The sequence below is a fragment of the Archocentrus centrarchus genome, chromosome 1, assembly GCF_007364275.1.
Source record: "Archocentrus centrarchus isolate MPI-CPG fArcCen1 chromosome 1, fArcCen1, whole genome shotgun sequence".
Classification (NCBI taxonomy): Eukaryota; Metazoa; Chordata; class Actinopteri; order Cichliformes; family Cichlidae; genus Archocentrus; species Archocentrus centrarchus.
The window spans coordinates 11,789,157-11,805,611 of record NC_044346.1 but is presented as its reverse complement, the minus strand read 5'-3'; the positions used below and the strand labels follow the sequence as shown (position 1 = coordinate 11,805,611).

Sequence of the window (16,455 nt, the reverse complement as noted above, 5' to 3'; positions counted from 1 at the left end):
AGTCAGGGCTCTAACACGAAAACATGCATAAACGCGCTTATTTATTCCCGATATTGTCGCAATTACTTACTGTCAGCAGATTGAATGTGCAACCCTCCCATCTCCAAAGAGTCCAACAATGTTAGATCAGTTTAAAATGAAGTTTCACTAACGCTGGCTAACAGCAGCAAAAAAAAACAAAAAAACAGCAGCGCTTACAGACAGAAACGTACGGGATATCCTCAACAACTCACCTCAGTATCGCTGGTTCTGGGGTAAAAACATAAGGTATAAATTTGACTTTCTCATAGCACATAAATCAAGAGTGGAATGTAGGAAATCGATCAGTTGTTGAAATTCTGTAGTAAAACAGCTGTTTTTCCTCAGATGGAAATGATAGGGAAATGGAAAAAATGTGAAATTTTAAAAGGTCATGTAGCTAATGGGATAATGGTGCATCTCACAGTTGTGCTCTTAGTTCTGGACAACGATGGACCTCTGTGCCACAGTGACAGAAACTTACTAGAGAGGGAATTTCAGTGTGGTTTGGTCTTGTTAGGAGATTTATTCCCAATCAGAAAAACATAAATCCTTAGATTTCACCTTTAAAATTGAGAACATACAACATTGCATATATTTATTATAAACATATATTATAAAGAAAATGATTCTTATTTCAAAGGCAGGAAATACATCATTGTGACATGCCCTCACTACTCTAGCTTTGCTGTCCCGTATCGGTTTCTGGAAATGATTGCTGCTGTATCTGCAGGAGGTAAACTGATTAACACTTCATTTAAGTGTGCAACACTTTAAAAAAAAAAACACTATTTAAACATGCCAGGTTCACCAAATCATTTATAAATTCAGTCTTGTTTTCTTATGGAAAGAAAAACAGTGAAGTGGGACCTTTTTGTTTAGTTCTGGAAAAAAGAAAACTGGCACACATGGACCTATAAACTTTAATGACATGTTTAATTCAGAGCAAATAAACTACGACTGTGTTTTCAATTCAAATACCTTTTTCCTATTACTTAGAACAAGTGACTCATAACCTTTTGGAGCGACTGAAGAAGTTCCTGGGGATGGGAAGGAATAGAAAGGAGCACCGACAGTGCAGGAATCAGCATGTGGCACTTTAGGTCAGATTAATGCTCCTCAGTTCTTTGCCACTGGAAACAAAAGCCAGGGTGCTGCTGGGCTTTCAGACCCACATGCACAATTTCATTCAAATCCATTTACTTGAGTGGCAGCAGGCATCTCAGCAACAGATATCTAAATCTGGGTAAGTAAAAACCAAAAGCATGTACATGGCTCCACAGGGGGGTAGCCTAAGATGGAAATATGTTTCTGTAATTTTGGTGAACTGATCTAAGGGTGAAGTGCTAATTCATTTCAACTTCATTCAAGGAAGGAAGAGGAAGTTCAAGCCTGAGAATAACCACGCTGCTGTCTGCAGACCTGACTGTAGCTCATGGGGGTCTGCGAGTGGACATGAGCCAGAGCTGCAGTGCCGGAGGAGGCAGATTTGGTTTCACCCCTGGGTGTGCTTTGTGGAGGTCTGCTTCTCACACCATGGCAAACAATATTTCACCATGTGGTATGGAACCTGCAGACCTGCCCAGAGGATTTCACCACTCCTAATGATGGAAAATTAACGCTCCAATGAACTGAGCTAAATGCCCCTACTGACGTTTCCAAACTATTTACAGCGCGGGTCTATAAGGAAAAAATGGGGATCACTCAGGATATATGTCTGTTGATTTGGGCGTAATGAGGGAAACCTGTCAGACACATTTGTTTTAATTTCCACGGAGAGCAGGAGATTAAGTGGGGGGGAGGGAAACTGTCAAGAAAGCGACTGGTGATAAAATACTATGAGCCATAATTAGAAATCAAAAATGCCCCTAAGCCCCAAAGGAACAGCAAGGAGGGGGTGCACAGATTTGTCCACAAGGTTCACCTGATAGGAGGAAACCAAATGTGCTGAATGAAGAAGAGGTCTTTGCGCATATTATACAGACTCCTCCCAGACATGCCAAGAAGAAAAGCTCTCGTTACAGTGGGACCCTGCCAGTGACAGACGCTCCATCCACTGATGCTCAGCAAAGCCTGAAACTTTTTACATACCGACAGCATGAGGGCCTTTATTCCGACTGCGGCGCTGCTGTGGGTGATAACAATGCCCTGCCTAGAAGCCATCCACGGACTGTATAACTTTGGCCAGCATGAGCTATTCTACAAAAAGAACAACTGCAAGGCAATCCCTGCGAATCTCCTACTTTGCCACGATATAGAGTACAGGGAGATGCGCCTCCCCAACCTGCTCGGACACGAAACCATGAACGAAGTTCTGCAGCAAGCCTCCTCTTGGATCCCGCTGGTGCAGAAACAGTGTCACCCGGACACAAGAAAGTTCCTCTGCTCTCTTTTCGCTCCAGTCTGTCTGGACGATTTGGACGAGCCCATACAGCCGTGCAGGTCTCTCTGTGAAAATGTCAAGCGCGGCTGCGCGCCCGTGATGTCCGCGTTTGGCTTTCCGTGGCCAAAGATGTTGGACTGCGAGCGCTTCCCACTCGACAACGACCTGTGCATACCGCCTGCAAGCACCGACAGCTTTGCGCCAGTCACCAAAGAGGGTAAGGGAACAGAGGCAAAGTTACCAGCCCCAGATATTCTGCGTGAATCCGAAAGTCACTTTGTAGCACCCTGGCTGAAGATTCATATTTGCAGCTTTATAAAATGCGCGTGTGAGCGACGTGATTTTGTGTCCTAGTCTGGATATTTCACACCCTACATGCATAAATCATTTTGTATTGAATTGAAGCAGATTATGAAATATTTGCCTTTCAGTGCCCAGGGTGTGCGATGCTTGCAAGGAAACGGAAGAAAATGACAACGAAATTGTTGAGAACTTGTGTAAAAATGACTTTGGTAAGTTGGCCTAGTTCATTCGTTAGTCCTCAAGGTCAAACATAGCCCCAAGAGGTCATCAAGCTGCATTTCAAACAGTTAAAGCAGCATGAAGAGAAGAATTCATTTTAAATGTGCATCATTTAGACATCCCTTCCTCACTTTTACCTCCCCCTGCATGGATTTCAGCACCAAACCACACAGGCCTTAAGCATCCCACATGTCTTTCATAAACGCATGTCGGCATTTTCTCCACTTCTCACTCTCTTTCTTTGTCCTGCATGCCCTAAGCTCTGAAAATCAAAGTGAAGGAGATCTCCTACATCAACGGTGACACCAAAATAGTGCCGGACACGAAGAGCAAGACCATCTACATGATGAACGGCGTGACGGAGCGCGACTTCAGGAAGACGGTGCTGTGGCTGAAGGACGGGTTGCAGTGCATCTGCGAGGAGATGAACGACATCAACGCCGCCTACCTGGTCATGGGCCAGAAGATGGACGGCCATCTGGTCATCACCTCGCTGAAGCGCTGGCAGAAGGAACAGCGCGAGTTTAAGAGGATTTCACGTAGCATCCGCAAGTTACAGTGCTAGGAAAGTGGGGAGTGGGGGGGACCTGCATGTTAAGGTTAAAGGGCAAGTTTTGTTGGTCATCCTTCCTTTGTGTTCGCAGTTCTGGTTTTTCTGCTCTACAGCTTCAAAGATGTTTCCCTGGCCTCAGAGGACACACAGCTTTCTGTTTCTTCCTTTGGCTTCTAATTAAATAAACCCGATCTTTACATAAAAAAGGTTAATATAGGGTATAAAATAATTTAAAACAGACAAATAAATAACAAGCGTTTATTTGACTCTGTAACTATAACTGGGTGTTTTATTGTGAAAATCAGCCAACGACTTGGATTCATTTTGGATTCGCTGATAAAATTAGTGCCCCCTTGTGGCCAGTTTGAAGATGTGCGTCCTTCCCTGGGAATGGTCTTTGCGGCCACCCCATCGGTTGCAGTTAATTGCACTCAGCTGCTGTCCAAGGTCCAGAGGAATCACAAATTGCACGGACAGAGTGAAAACTAGCAACGCTTTGAAACGAGGATTAAAAATGACTGACTCTACTAATCAGTGGCAGATGTGGCGTGCTGTTTAAATCCCACAGAGTTACTTTATCAGACCTTGAGACTTTTTTTCTTTTTTTTTTCTGGGGGTCACGTCAGCTGTTAAATCTTTTTTAAAGTTTTTAAACTGACATTTCTATAAATATAAACGTCCCATTTAAAAAAAACAACTTAAATTGCAGTTAAAGACCTGGACAGCTTTGAAATAATATCTGTGCTCAAAATGATCTAAGAGCTCTAACAGATCTGGTGAGATTTTTGGGTCAAGTAAATGAAGTATTTACATTTTACAGAAAGCCACTTCTGCAATAGCTCCCCAGACACTAAAGGGGATTCATTTCACATGGTGCTTAATGAGTAAAAGCTGTGATCCCTGTGTGCTTAGTGAAATGTTCAAATATTTGTGGTTTTGTATTCCTACCATTTCCTCAAGCAAAAAAAAAAACAAAAACAAAAAAAAGAAGCAAAATGAGAGATAGCTGGCTATATTCTCTTCCTGTTCAGTATTTTAATATTCTTGGTAAACTTTTGTAATTGAGCAACAGTATAATTTTCTACCACCATATGATCAAATGAATATTTTTCTTTTCTTTTTTTTTTTTTTTTTTTTTTTTTTTAAGCCCAAACCTTCACATGTAATTTAAACTTTTAACTTTGCATCTACATTCTGAGTAACACAAACTGGTTCTTGTATCGATGATGGACAGTAGCTGTTTGTTGAGCAGGTAACATGGTAAATGCAAGTAATTGTGTGTTTGTGTGTATGTTTGAAACATAAGTCATTTTGGATGTATTACAGTGTAAATATCAAATACTGTCATTTATTCTTGTGCAAAGTTTTCAGCAATTAAAATATACAAACTTAATATTTGAAATGACCCAGTCCATTGCCGTGCATGGGAGAAAGAATGACTTTTTCAAACAATCCTGATCCCACAGCTGTAAGCTGGAAAAATATAATGTTAATTAAACACCGCCATCTAGTGGAATTCATTGGTAAAAGAAATTCTGGCCAGAGACTACGACACTTGCTGCTCACATTGTTAGGTACACCTGTTCAACTTCTCTGCAAATATCAGTCAATCATGTGGCACTGGCTGCAACTCAGTGCGTTTAGGTATGTTAACATGGGCGAGACGACCTGCTGAAGTTCACACCAAGCATCAGAATGAGGAAGAAAGGTGATTTAAGTAACTTTGAGTGTGGCATGGTTGTTGGGCCAAACGGGCTGGTCTGAATATTTCAGAAATTGTTGATCTATTGGAATTTCCCCACACAAACATCTCTGGGGTTTACTGAGGCGGCTCTGAAAAAAAGGAAATATCCAGTGAGCAGCAGCAGCTCTCTGGGTGAAAAGGCCTTGTTGATGCCAGAGGTCAGAGGAGAATCAGTTGATAGGAAGGCTGCTTGTTACAACTGAGATATGCAGAAGAGCATCTCTGAATACACGTCACATCTTGACCTGTGATGGGCTACAGCAGCAGAAGACCACACCTGGTGCCACTCCTGTCAGCTAAGAACAGAAACTGAGGCTACAGTTCACACAGGCTCCCCAAAAATGGACAACAGAACATTGCAAAATGTTTCCTTGTCTGATGATTCTCAATTTCTGCTGTGATATTCTGTGGATGGATAATGAAAACATGGCTTTGTATCAACTGTTCGAGCTGCTGGTGGTGTAATCGTGGAGGGGATATTTTCTTGGGATACTTTGGGCCCCTTAGTACCAACTGAGCATCATTTAAACCCCACAGCCTACCTGAATATTGATGCTGACCATGTCCATCACTTTATGATGACACTGTACCCATGCTTCAAGCAGGACAATGCACCATGTCACAAAGCTCCCCCAAAGGTTTACTCTAGGAGCCATAATTAAAATAGGACAAAGACCCTCTAGATAAAGGGTTAAATGAGAAACTGAGAACAGTTGTGGAGGGTCGAACCAATAAAGAGATCAATTATAAAGAGATAATAAAAATTAAAATTGGGCAGAATTTAGTTTATTGGTCCGGCAGTCCACAACATTTCCAGTTTTTCACGTGGCCTTTGGGAAAATTAATTCCCGAACCACCACAGCAAAAACCCCTGCACACACGATCTCACAAAAAGGTGCTAGACTGAACACACAACAATAATACAAGACAAAGATCAAGACAACAGCCGCAACCCAAGAGAAGTTCTTTTTCAATTGAGTTACCACCACACATCAAACAGAAGTAGCAACAAATGACAGTAACTAACAGGGATCTGCTGCCACCACAACACAAACTGTCACATAAAGTGTGGCTCTTAACCACAAGTCATAATACCCACACAATTCACAAAGTAAATACACAAGTGTCCAACTACAAATGGAGACCCACACAATGATCACACATAGCGTGGTTCCATACCACAGAAGGTTAATTCATTCATCTAGTTAGCAGCAGCCACGAGTGACCTACCAGGAGTGGGCTGACTTGTCCTCAATGATAAAGGTCACAACTGAAAAAAGACTTTAAATAGCAACCGACAGTCATATACGTCCATATAATGCTGTAACAAAGATAAATATAATATGGTAGCTCACCCCAAGTACACTTCCTGCACTGAACGCAAGACCATCAGTAGCCACTTATCAGCTAGTGAAAACTCAAATGTGTGTCCATGGTGAAGCTAGTTTTACATCATCGTGGACTAAGAGGGTACCGACCAAGAAAGAAGCCCCTGCTCCAGAATTGACACTTTAAAGCTCGACTCACATTTGCAGCTGCCGACACTGATGAGCTAAATGCCTTCTGGAGAGGAGAAAAGTTTTATGGTCAGATGAGACAAAGATTGAGCTATTTGGCCAGAATGATGAGAGACATGTTTGGAGGAGTAAAGGTGAGGCTTTCAAATCCAGGAACATTGTAGCATCATGCTCTGGGGCTGTTTTACTGCTAGTGGTACCGGTATATTGTACAAAATGGATGGAATAATGAAGAAAGAGGACTACTTCCAACTTCTTCAACTTCACCTCAGGTCAAGAGCTAGAGGCTGAAACTTGGACAGATTTGAAGAGTGGCCAAATATCCAGCCAGAAGCTTGATGGTTATCAAAAGTATGTGTCGGAGATGCAACATGCTAAGGGACATTTAACCAAATATTAGTGGAGGTTCATATATATATATAGATCCCAAATAACTTCAAACAGTGCTCCCAATTCTTGTTTATTAATTGAAATTAAAAGCCCAATTTTACCATGACATTCATGCCCATGATGGGTAGATGTGACCACAACTATAATTTTACTGTCTTCAGTGGTGATCTTTTCATAGTAGAAAGTCCGCAGCCTTTATATTTCCATTCATCTAACTACTGTGCTACCTATGAGGAAGGCTGTTTAAGGTGTTTTGCCACCTTTTCACAAGGTGTCATCTAATGACTCTTTCAGAAAGTCCCAGACATTTTACTGTCACATGAGTTCTGAGAGCTGTCAGCCTTGACATAAATCAAGGTGTGAATCATCACTAAGAAGGGGGGGCGGGGGGCGGTAGGTTAAGCTTGTTAAAAGGCTCTGGAAAGCCACAGGGAAGTGAAATGGTTCGGGTCAGCACTGGGTTAATTATAGACACAGGGTTTTGGGGAATCAGTGACTTTCCATACTGACACCTCCTCCCACCTTTCTAAGTATTTTTACACACTTCACACCTCTATTCATCCCATTCTGACAAGTGTCACGTGACTGCCATGTGACATTAAACCAGCCACTACAGCTCTCATGTGTCTTGGTGTGACTGACCCAGAAATACCTGGGACTCCCCACCGGCCAGTACGACTGATGAAGACTCCTGGTCTTTAACTTGGTACTCCTACAGTCTAGACAGTAGTTTCATTTTGACCAGATAAAGCTTAGTATACTGTTCTTGTAGTCCAGAAACAAACCTAAATGGAGCACGCGTTTGATAATGTAGTGACCTATATTATTTTAGTTACTGCGTTTTTGTATTAAACATCTGCAAAAGGCTGCACCACATGTGAATATGGAACAGCAGAAACACACACACACGTGTGTGTGTGTATGTGTGTGTGTGTGTGTGTGTGTGTGTGGTACAGTATATGTTACATCTATATTTTATAGAAAAAGGTTATGCAAATAAATGTAAAGTATAATGAATTCTGATGTTTGTTATCCAGTTATTTTGTTATTTTGTAGTGAACTTTTTTTTTTGTAGCACTATTTTAAAACTTTTAGCTGTAAGGATTATAACCTATTCTCACACTGTTCGTGAATATTGCCGTTATACAGCATCACGAGGTCACAATGAATGAAGCTGCTTCCAATCCAGCTGTGGTAAATTCTTGTTTTTTCTACACTAACCAGCATTGTGTCACTTCCCAAATTTCAGGATCGTTAACAGGATCATTAGGAACCACACAATGCTCAGTGCCAGCCCGCTGCATCCTAAAATAAGCCATTAATACTGCACCATAGTTACCAGCGAGGCCCTGACTACGCTCCGAATTCTCTGAATGACAATGATTTGCGGTGCATTTAAAGCTGTGGGAAAAATTAATGCCTGACAAAATGACTGGCGCATTTGGGGAATTTGTTATGACACTCTACGAGTAAATGCCCTTATGTGACGTTTAGGGGGGGGGGGGGGGGGGGTGAATGTGTAAAAACCCGGTAAACTACCGCTGGGAAATTAAAGTTTTTCATGTAGTATAATCTGACATTCTTTGCAATATTATAGCTTATACTTTCTGTTGAAATCTACAGTAGGCAGAATTTGTTTTTTATGAAACAAAGTTGACTAATGCGTAAGCTATGACTTTTTTTTTTTTGTTGCTTCTAAACCCAAACTATGTGTCCTTATAATGATGATGACAGTAATAACACATACGTAACCATTTTTGTTTTTACATAATTTCATAATAACTATTGCTTGGAGTAGTTGATTTTACGACAGACTTGAAGGCAGCAACCGTCTCTTTTTTTCAGCCATCTCTGAGACTTAGCTTAAGCTTTTAGCAGCACTTAAAATATGCGTTTCTGTGTTTACCAAGTCGTGCTAACAGTTTATAAACCCCCTTTTCTACTTGCGGAGCTCTACACTGAACCTTTTGAAAGCAGGCACGGCTCCGGTTTGACGAAGCTCAAAAAAGTCCGCGGGGAAGTTCCCTAGGAAATCCCCGAAGACGGTTCGGGGGATATTATTCTCTGATGAGCCACATTTGCAACACAATTGACGACGTTGGTCTTTTTCTAAAGACACGGGACTCGAAGAAGAGGAGTCAATGTTGGATTTTTAAGAAGCTGTACCGTCTGTCAAACATCTACGAAACCCACAATGGATAACCTCAGTATAAACAACAGAACGCGGAGTTACAGCTTTCTTAATACGGTGTGTCATGAGAAGCAGCAGGAAATCGACCTTCTGAACAAACAGATCTGTGTAAAGGACAACATTATTACAGATTTAAAAGCCAGGCTGGGGAGACACGAAAGGCTGTATATGCCGGTGGGAGATAAGGAGTCTGTGCTCATCGGTCCCTCCAACTCTTTGGTGGAGAGCTTGCTCAATGAAATATACAAACTGAAGCAGAAGAAGAACGAACTGGACTTAATGGCAGCCCGACAAGCAGAGGTAAAACATGTTGACTGCTGTGTTTCCCTCCAGGTCTACCAAGTGGTTTGACACCATATTTTAATACCAGTTTGTCCCCCTGAACTGTAAACTGTTATCTTCTGCGGTGCATTCATTTTAAATTATTTATGGAAAATATGTTCAGGGATCAAAAAAAGTCAATCGCAGAACTAATATGAGTTGCAACATGGAGGGTGTTAACTAACTTTATTTGTCATGATGCATCAGTTTCAAGCTGTTGTTGCCATGCCGTTAATCTGTCATCTCTTCCCAGGAGATCCAGAGGCTGAATGCACAGCTCAGAGAGAAGGAGCTGGAGCTGGAGACCATCAGGTGTCAGCCGGATCACGAGAAGGACCAGGAGATCCAGAGGCTGCGGGCAGCCTTGCAGGAGAGGGACCGGGCCGAGGCCACCAGAAACGTCCTCTGTACCTCCCTGGCCGAGGAGGCCGACCAGCTGCGCGGCCAGCTCAGCACAACCGTGAAAGTGTGCCAGGAGCTGATGACCAGACTGCAGAAAGATAAAAGAGGGGGAGGAGAACTGGAGGATATGGCCCAGATGCAAAAGAATACAGAGGTGTGTAATGTCTTGGGAGCGACTGATGGTTTTATTCATGTGTGCACTGGACCTCATGCTCAAATGTCACCAATTGCTTTTATAAGCTCTTTTAAAGTGACTTCATACTACTGCTATTTTTTTTTTTTTTTTTTTTTTGGGGAGGGTCCTGTTGTAACCTCTCTTCTGTAATTTTGTACAGGTGTCAGAGTCCTCTGATATGGATAGCCTTAATGCCCAAATCCGTCAACTTCAGGACGAGAATCAACAGTTAAAGCAACGTGTGGCATACGTAAGTCTCATTAGTGTTATTTGAAATCAGTCAGGCAATGGGAAAAAAAGCACAAATTATGTTCTTAAGAAAGCATATTTAAATAACTTCTACACACAATATTAATGTAATAAACAACATGGCACATGATAAAAGATCTGATTTTTTGTTTTTCATTTCTTTTTAGGTACAAAACCTGAATTCTCAGTGGCAAAAGTATGATTCCAGCAGGGAGGACTATATCAAAGGGTTATGTCAAAGGCTGAAGGAGAGCACTGGGCAGGGCTTGATGCCTGTAACGAGCTCAGTCAACAGCGGATTGCTTCATCAGGAGATTTCCAGGCTCAATAACTTACTGGAGGACAAAATGAGGGAGTGTGCGAGGCTTGTTAGAGAAAAGGAGGAGATCAGGAGACAAGACAATGATCGAATTCAGACACTTGAGCAGCAGGTTGGTGCTATATCGTGCCTGGTGTTTGGCTGAATTCTACTAAGCACATTTACAGTGTAAAATAATTGGATATGAGAAGTAAAGGTGATTTTATTTTTTTATTTATTTATTTATTTTGCTTCCTAAGGTTCTCATCTACACTGAAGACTTTAAGTCAGAGCGCGCTGACAGAGAGCGAGCACAGGGCCAGATCGATGCCCTGAAGGAGCAGCTAAAGCAGCAGCTGCACAAACAGGTGAGAGAACAGCCCTTCCCTTAGGTGGATGAAAATGCATCTACAGAAGCACGCACTTCCTTTTACTGTAACTGCCGTCCAGTGCATGTAGCTTGTGCTGACAGTGTACATGCCTCCCTGTCTTCAGCAGGGGGCTAGCAGAGAGAGCAGAGATGTGGTTCCCATGTGCCGCGTGCACATAGGACACAGGATCTCCTCAAAGCGAAGTAAGGACACGTCAGAGCCTCTATTGAGGACCACTGCTGAGAGGCGGCAGCAGCCCGCAGCTGCGGCAGCAACCCCAAACTCTGCCTGGAACGAATGCCCAGTCCTGTCAGAGTTGCAGTGCCCACAGTGCCAAGCCACGTTCAGTGACACAGAAACTACAGAGTACCTGAACCACTGTTTAGACTGTGCCCGACTATAAGTGGAGGAACACTGATTTGGAAATAGCAGTCATTTCTTACTGACATTAACTGAACACTGAAGACCAGCACTACACTGCAGAAAATACCCTGAGTGGAGATTCCAGTTCTGAGAAGCTTGACTACAAATCAAACAACTGACTTACCTTTTGACTTTTTTTTTTTTTTTTTTTTGTACATAGTGAAGCAAAACTGTACAAGTCAACTGGTTAATCAAGCCTAAGTTTGCATATGTTTTTTTTTTTTTTTTTTAATCCAGTGTCAGGTTCTGAGAGTTCTCCTGTGGCATTGTGGGAAATTATTGTGGTGGGGAAGAGGATTGGAATGCAATATATTGAATATAATATACCTCAGTGTCAATTTACAAACCTATTGCACTTTCTTGACATTTAGTTTAAAACTAATCGTAGTGTCGTACGATTAAATAAATTCATGATGCATAAGCTTCTTATTTTGGATCTAGATGATAATGTGGTGCTATCAAACTTAACATGTTTCTATTTTGTAAAGTATATATATTCTTAATAACAGATTTACAACTATGTAACTATTGATATTTATTTGTCTTAAACTGAAAAATGGCAAATCATTTTATTGCAATGTTTTGTTGCCCTCTTTTTTCCCCACCAAAGCCATTAAATATATATTTTTGGTAAATGTTTGGGATTCAAAAAAAAAGAAAAGAAAAGAAAAGTGGTTGAACCAGAGACAAATGTTGGAGATCAATTTTTGATCAGCGTGTGTAAAGATCACATCTCAACTGGCATATTTTTGGAGATGTGTTGTTTTTCTGGGGGCAGTGCGTTATTTTTGTAATAAAAGACGGTTTACCCACACACATTATCTTATGGTGATTTATCGAGGGGGTTGTGTTTGAATTCCTGAGACAGACTGAACCCAAGATCTTAGCCACTTAACCACGAAAATGCTGGCACTACTTAATCTGTGCGCATGTCTTTTTAGCACGTGTGTGTGTGTGTGTGTGTGTGTTCATTCCTGGTGGAAAACCCCTTCCCAGTGTTGCCTGAATGGGCATGCTGTACTGTCACAACCAGATTCCCAGCTGTTGTGTAGCTGAAGCAAACAGTACAGGGGTACTGAGAGGACCGGCAGAGACGAGGGCTCAAGTTACATCCAAACCCTCAGCAAATGCTTGCATATCAGTCGGTGACTGAAACGTCGTGCATTCAGTCACGGCGAAGTATCAGTTTGACACACACAGGCCAAATGTGCTGTTTGGTGAATCATTTGTCATGAGTTTGGTGAAGTAAGTGCAGGAAGCTGGACATCCCCTGTTTAAAAAGGAAGTAGGCAGACGCAGTCGAACAGCTGCAGTTTTTTTTTTTTTTTTTTGTGCGAGTGAACACGTACCTATCTTTGCTGCACTGTCTTTTTGTTCAGTTGATGGGCACATTTTAGGCGAGGCGAGGACAGGATTAGAGCCTTTGAAAGAAAATGTGTTTTTCTTACATCTTTTGACATAAATCTATCAACAGTAAAGGAAGATCTTGCTTAATTCAGTAATCTCAGGTGGGGGGTTTTTTGGCTTGTTTAGCAACCTTAACTGTGCAACCTTAACTGCCAGTTACTCACTCTTAATAACTTGACATTTTTAGGATAATAAAAGTCCCCTAGTCTTACCTCAGCCATATTAAAATGCACCTTCATTGCAATCTTTCCAGCACTGTATTTTCATTCTCAGCCACTAGTTCAAAGTTCCTTATTTGTCTTGGGCTTTGGTGCAGTCCCTTATTCCATCCACTGTTTTAGTGCCTCTACTTTTAAGGCCTTTCTCTCTTTAAGCCAGCCTTCTTATAATTGGCTGTCCATCACAAACAGAAGGGTCAAGCCAAAGCTGTGTCCACCTGGGATGATCGTATTGGGGTAGTCACTCTCATTGGCATCATCTGGAGCCAAGAGTAGTGAGCATTTAGAGCAGTCTAAAGCCTGAGCTTTAATCTTACTGAGGTGTACATCATCACTGGTTATAAACCTAACTCTACCCTAACCATAAACACTGGAGAAGCCAACATTTTTGGGGGAAAAAAAACAAGAGTTTTTGATCCATCGAGTGGCCAGTTGACTTCAGAGTGGGGTCAGAATCAGGGTCAGGGTAGTACTCAGAGGGTTAATATAACCATCCACCATTGTAACAGAACATATATGAAACAAAATAAGGAAAAGCACAATAGTTCATGTGTACCAATAAAATTCAAATCAATTCAAGTAAATAACTTACCTCATCATTTTTTCTTTAAAGAAAACTCTTGCTTTTCGGGAAACATTGTCATTTGATCATCCACTGTCAATTCTGTACAGTCAATATGAAGCTAACTTTTGTATGAACTAATAATCCAAGGCCTAATTTATTAGGAGCTTATGGGGAATTTGTAATGACTAGACAGAACCAGGCTCAGCTGGATCAACCGTTTAGCTGCAGCTTTGATTCGTTTCCCATTGAACTCTATGGCAAACAGCAATTCTTCAAGAAATTTTTTTTTTTCTGCCGACACTAGAAATAAGGTTATTGCAGTTATCGAAAACACTTTGAGGAGTAAGCAGTGAAACTGACTACAAGCATAAACAAATTAAGGTTTAAAAGTTGGTACAGCACCCTGGTCCCCGAGGTGCTGAAAAGCCACCAGACGGCATCACATGTTACCTTACTCATCAGCTAACAGGGGGAGATACTGGTGACTGTATCAGTTTCCAACACATTTACGCACACTTTCATTTACATAACACTATCTTGGCTCTAGTTCATATGCCCACGAAATAACTGGCTCCAATTTTGGCTTTGAAGGGTAACTTTAGCATCTCGCCTATAAGGCAACCACAGGAAGACTGGTAGAAATACACACAGGACCAAAAAAAGACCTCATCTGGGGATTCTCCCCCCTCGCCACCACACACCTACACACTGTTCAGCAGGGTCTATAAGTGACAGAACTATCATACACACAAAAGGCTCTACACACCACTCTGAGAGTGGAAAAAATTAAGTCACACATCCCCCCACCTAAATGTCTGGGAACTTTTTCTAAGAACTAAAGAATAAAAAAAGAAAGGTTAAAGCGGTAGACCAGTTCCTGTTGGAAACAGGTTTCAAAGCATCAGGATGTACTGGCTGATGTAGCCGTCACAGCTATTTGAACAGAGAGGGAGAACATGAGCCTGTCTTCACTTTGACACTTATCCAAGCAAATACAGAATAGATATTTACAACCTTTAATCTTCTGTGTATCCTAAAAGAATGGGAATTTCCCGCCATTGCGAGGAAATTCCCAAAAAAAAAAAAAAAAAAGCAGATTTATTTGAAATGGAGTGGTGTAGACTTGGGAAAATCATTTTAATTTAACATTTATTGGTTCAGATCATTGTTATTAATGCTGGCTTCTTCTTTTTTTAAAGGCTTCTTGGTAAGGAAGTCCAAAGTTTCAGCCATCAAAAGCAACACTGTGGCAGACTGAAGCCAGTAAGGAAGAGGGGATTCCCTTCTTAGAAATGTATATGATCCTGAAGTGCTCCAGGCACTTAATGAAGAGAGCGGCATTCTGATTACAAGCTGCAAGGCGGATCTGATGCCTTTAATAACCCACTGACACTCACCCAGTCCCGTCGCCAGATCTCAGTCTTAAGAAACGAGGAACATCGTAAAGGAAAGCGTGTAACTTCACTTGAAGTGATTTTTCAACACGTGTGAATTTATTATTGATTTCGCAAATACGGTGCCGAAAGTGGCCTTTATCTCTGCATTTATCAAAACACACACACTGCACCATTTTTTTTTTTTTTGTATTATTTAGATCGCGGCCTACATTTGCACCTAGTTTCTAGGTGTTTTTGCCTTCTCCACATTTGCGTACTTTTGTACGGCATTTGCATAATGCGGTAGATCCGATCTTACATCACTGGAGGCCGAGAGCGAGGCCACGCTACGAACAGCCAGACAGTCATTCATACCTGAAATATTTTGAGTCATATCTGGTGGTGCTCGCTAAACAGAGCTATTTTGTTTATGTATGAAGCGCATTTACTCCTCTGCTCCCATTCATAACGTAAGAGCTCATAGTGAAATTCCTTTGTAATAGTCACCCATGGGAAAGTTAAGAGGAAGCAGTCACAGTGATGACCAACTGCACCTCACTTCCTCTTCCACATTATCCATTTGGCTCCAAATATGAGCTGTGAATGTACTGTCCAGCCAACCGTCACCATCTCCCCTTGAAAGTCCATTCTTAGTTCAGCTGATCGGTAAGGATGAAAATATAGTAATGATGCTGCATCCTGAAATGTTATAAACCCATTTACCCTTCCTGAAACTCACGATCACTTCCTGAAACTCAGTGAGCCCATTTGAAAGAAGTTAAAACTTTATCATAATTAATGCCTCATTTCTTTCTTTCTTTATTTTTTTAATTGTCTTTAAAGTCAAATGAAACAGGTGAAAAGGAAAAAAAAAAAAAAGCTCGCGCCGATTTTAATTTGCTTGTCCCGTCAGTAATGTTCACTGAAAATTATGTATTAACTCATCTATATCTAGATAAACCAAAGCATGACCTCATTTCATGCTCTCTTTACCCTGAGGGGAATGTACTTGATTTCACAACTGCGTCAACTCAGTTCTACGGTGAGCATAAGAAATAAATTACATGTGAAGGCCCAAAGCTAGGCGGCCCTTTTTTTTTTTTTTTTTTTTGGTTTGTTTAATGTACTTCATAACTGAAACTGAACCTTGGGATCTACTTGACTCAGTTACAAAGCCCAGCTAGACTGATTATGACTATGTGTTTGTGGATTTCCCAAAAGGAACTCATTTATGAGGGTGTGACTCACCCTGCAACTTTGAAAGTAGCCGCAGACAAGCAGAAAGCAACAGTGGGTAAAATTCCTGGATTAGTAGAAGTACAATTGATTCAC

At 41.4% G+C, this 16,455-nt stretch overlaps 2 protein-coding genes across 3 annotated transcripts; both read left to right on the top strand.

Moving 5' to 3' along the window:
* The first annotated feature begins 2,036 nt into the window (after nucleotides 1-2,036).
* sfrp2 (secreted frizzled-related protein 2) lies at nucleotides 2,037-4,869 on the top strand. 2 transcript variants are annotated; one of them, XM_030734572.1, is made up of 3 exons: nucleotides 2,037-2,618; nucleotides 2,833-2,913; nucleotides 3,184-4,869. In XM_030734572.1, the coding sequence occupies exons 1-3, from the start codon at nucleotides 2,117-2,119 to the stop codon at nucleotides 3,486-3,488; spliced, it is 888 nt and encodes a 295-aa protein (XP_030590432.1). In that variant the 5' UTR covers nucleotides 2,037-2,116; the 3' UTR covers nucleotides 3,489-4,869. The 2 variants fall into 2 exon arrangements, with proteins under 2 accessions (XP_030590432.1, XP_030590438.1); XM_030734578.1 differs by lacking the exon at nucleotides 2,833-2,913.
* A 4,442-nt stretch (nucleotides 4,870-9,311) lies between these two features.
* On the top strand, nucleotides 9,312-12,353 carry tnip2 (TNFAIP3 interacting protein 2). The gene is made up of 6 exons (XM_030738770.1): nucleotides 9,312-9,618; nucleotides 9,893-10,195; nucleotides 10,377-10,466; nucleotides 10,633-10,896; nucleotides 11,024-11,131; nucleotides 11,259-12,353. Exons 1-6 carry the CDS (start codon nucleotides 9,322-9,324, stop codon nucleotides 11,535-11,537), a joined length of 1,341 nt encoding a protein of 446 aa, XP_030594630.1. The 5' UTR covers nucleotides 9,312-9,321; the 3' UTR covers nucleotides 11,538-12,353.
* The last annotated feature ends 4,102 nt before the right edge of the window (nucleotides 12,354-16,455 follow it).

Excerpts from the sequence above, each read along its gene's own strand:
- sfrp2 (XM_030734572.1), top strand. The coding sequence starts at position 2,117 with ATGAGGGCCTTTATTCCGACTGCGGCGCTGCTGTGGGTGATAACAATG. Across the intron at positions 2,619-2,832 it reads TGCGCCAGTCACCAAAGAGG|TGCCCAGGGTGTGCGATGCT; the intron begins GTAAGGGAACAG and ends TTTGCCTTTCAG. Across the intron at positions 2,914-3,183 it reads CTTGTGTAAAAATGACTTTG|CTCTGAAAATCAAAGTGAAG; the intron begins GTAAGTTGGCCT and ends GCATGCCCTAAG.
- tnip2 (XM_030738770.1), top strand. The coding sequence starts at position 9,322 with ATGGATAACCTCAGTATAAACAACAGAACGCGGAGTTACAGCTTTCTT. Across the intron at positions 9,619-9,892 it reads TGGCAGCCCGACAAGCAGAG|GAGATCCAGAGGCTGAATGC; the intron begins GTAAAACATGTT and ends ATCTCTTCCCAG. Across the intron at positions 10,897-11,023 it reads TTCAGACACTTGAGCAGCAG|GTTCTCATCTACACTGAAGA; the intron begins GTTGGTGCTATA and ends TTGCTTCCTAAG.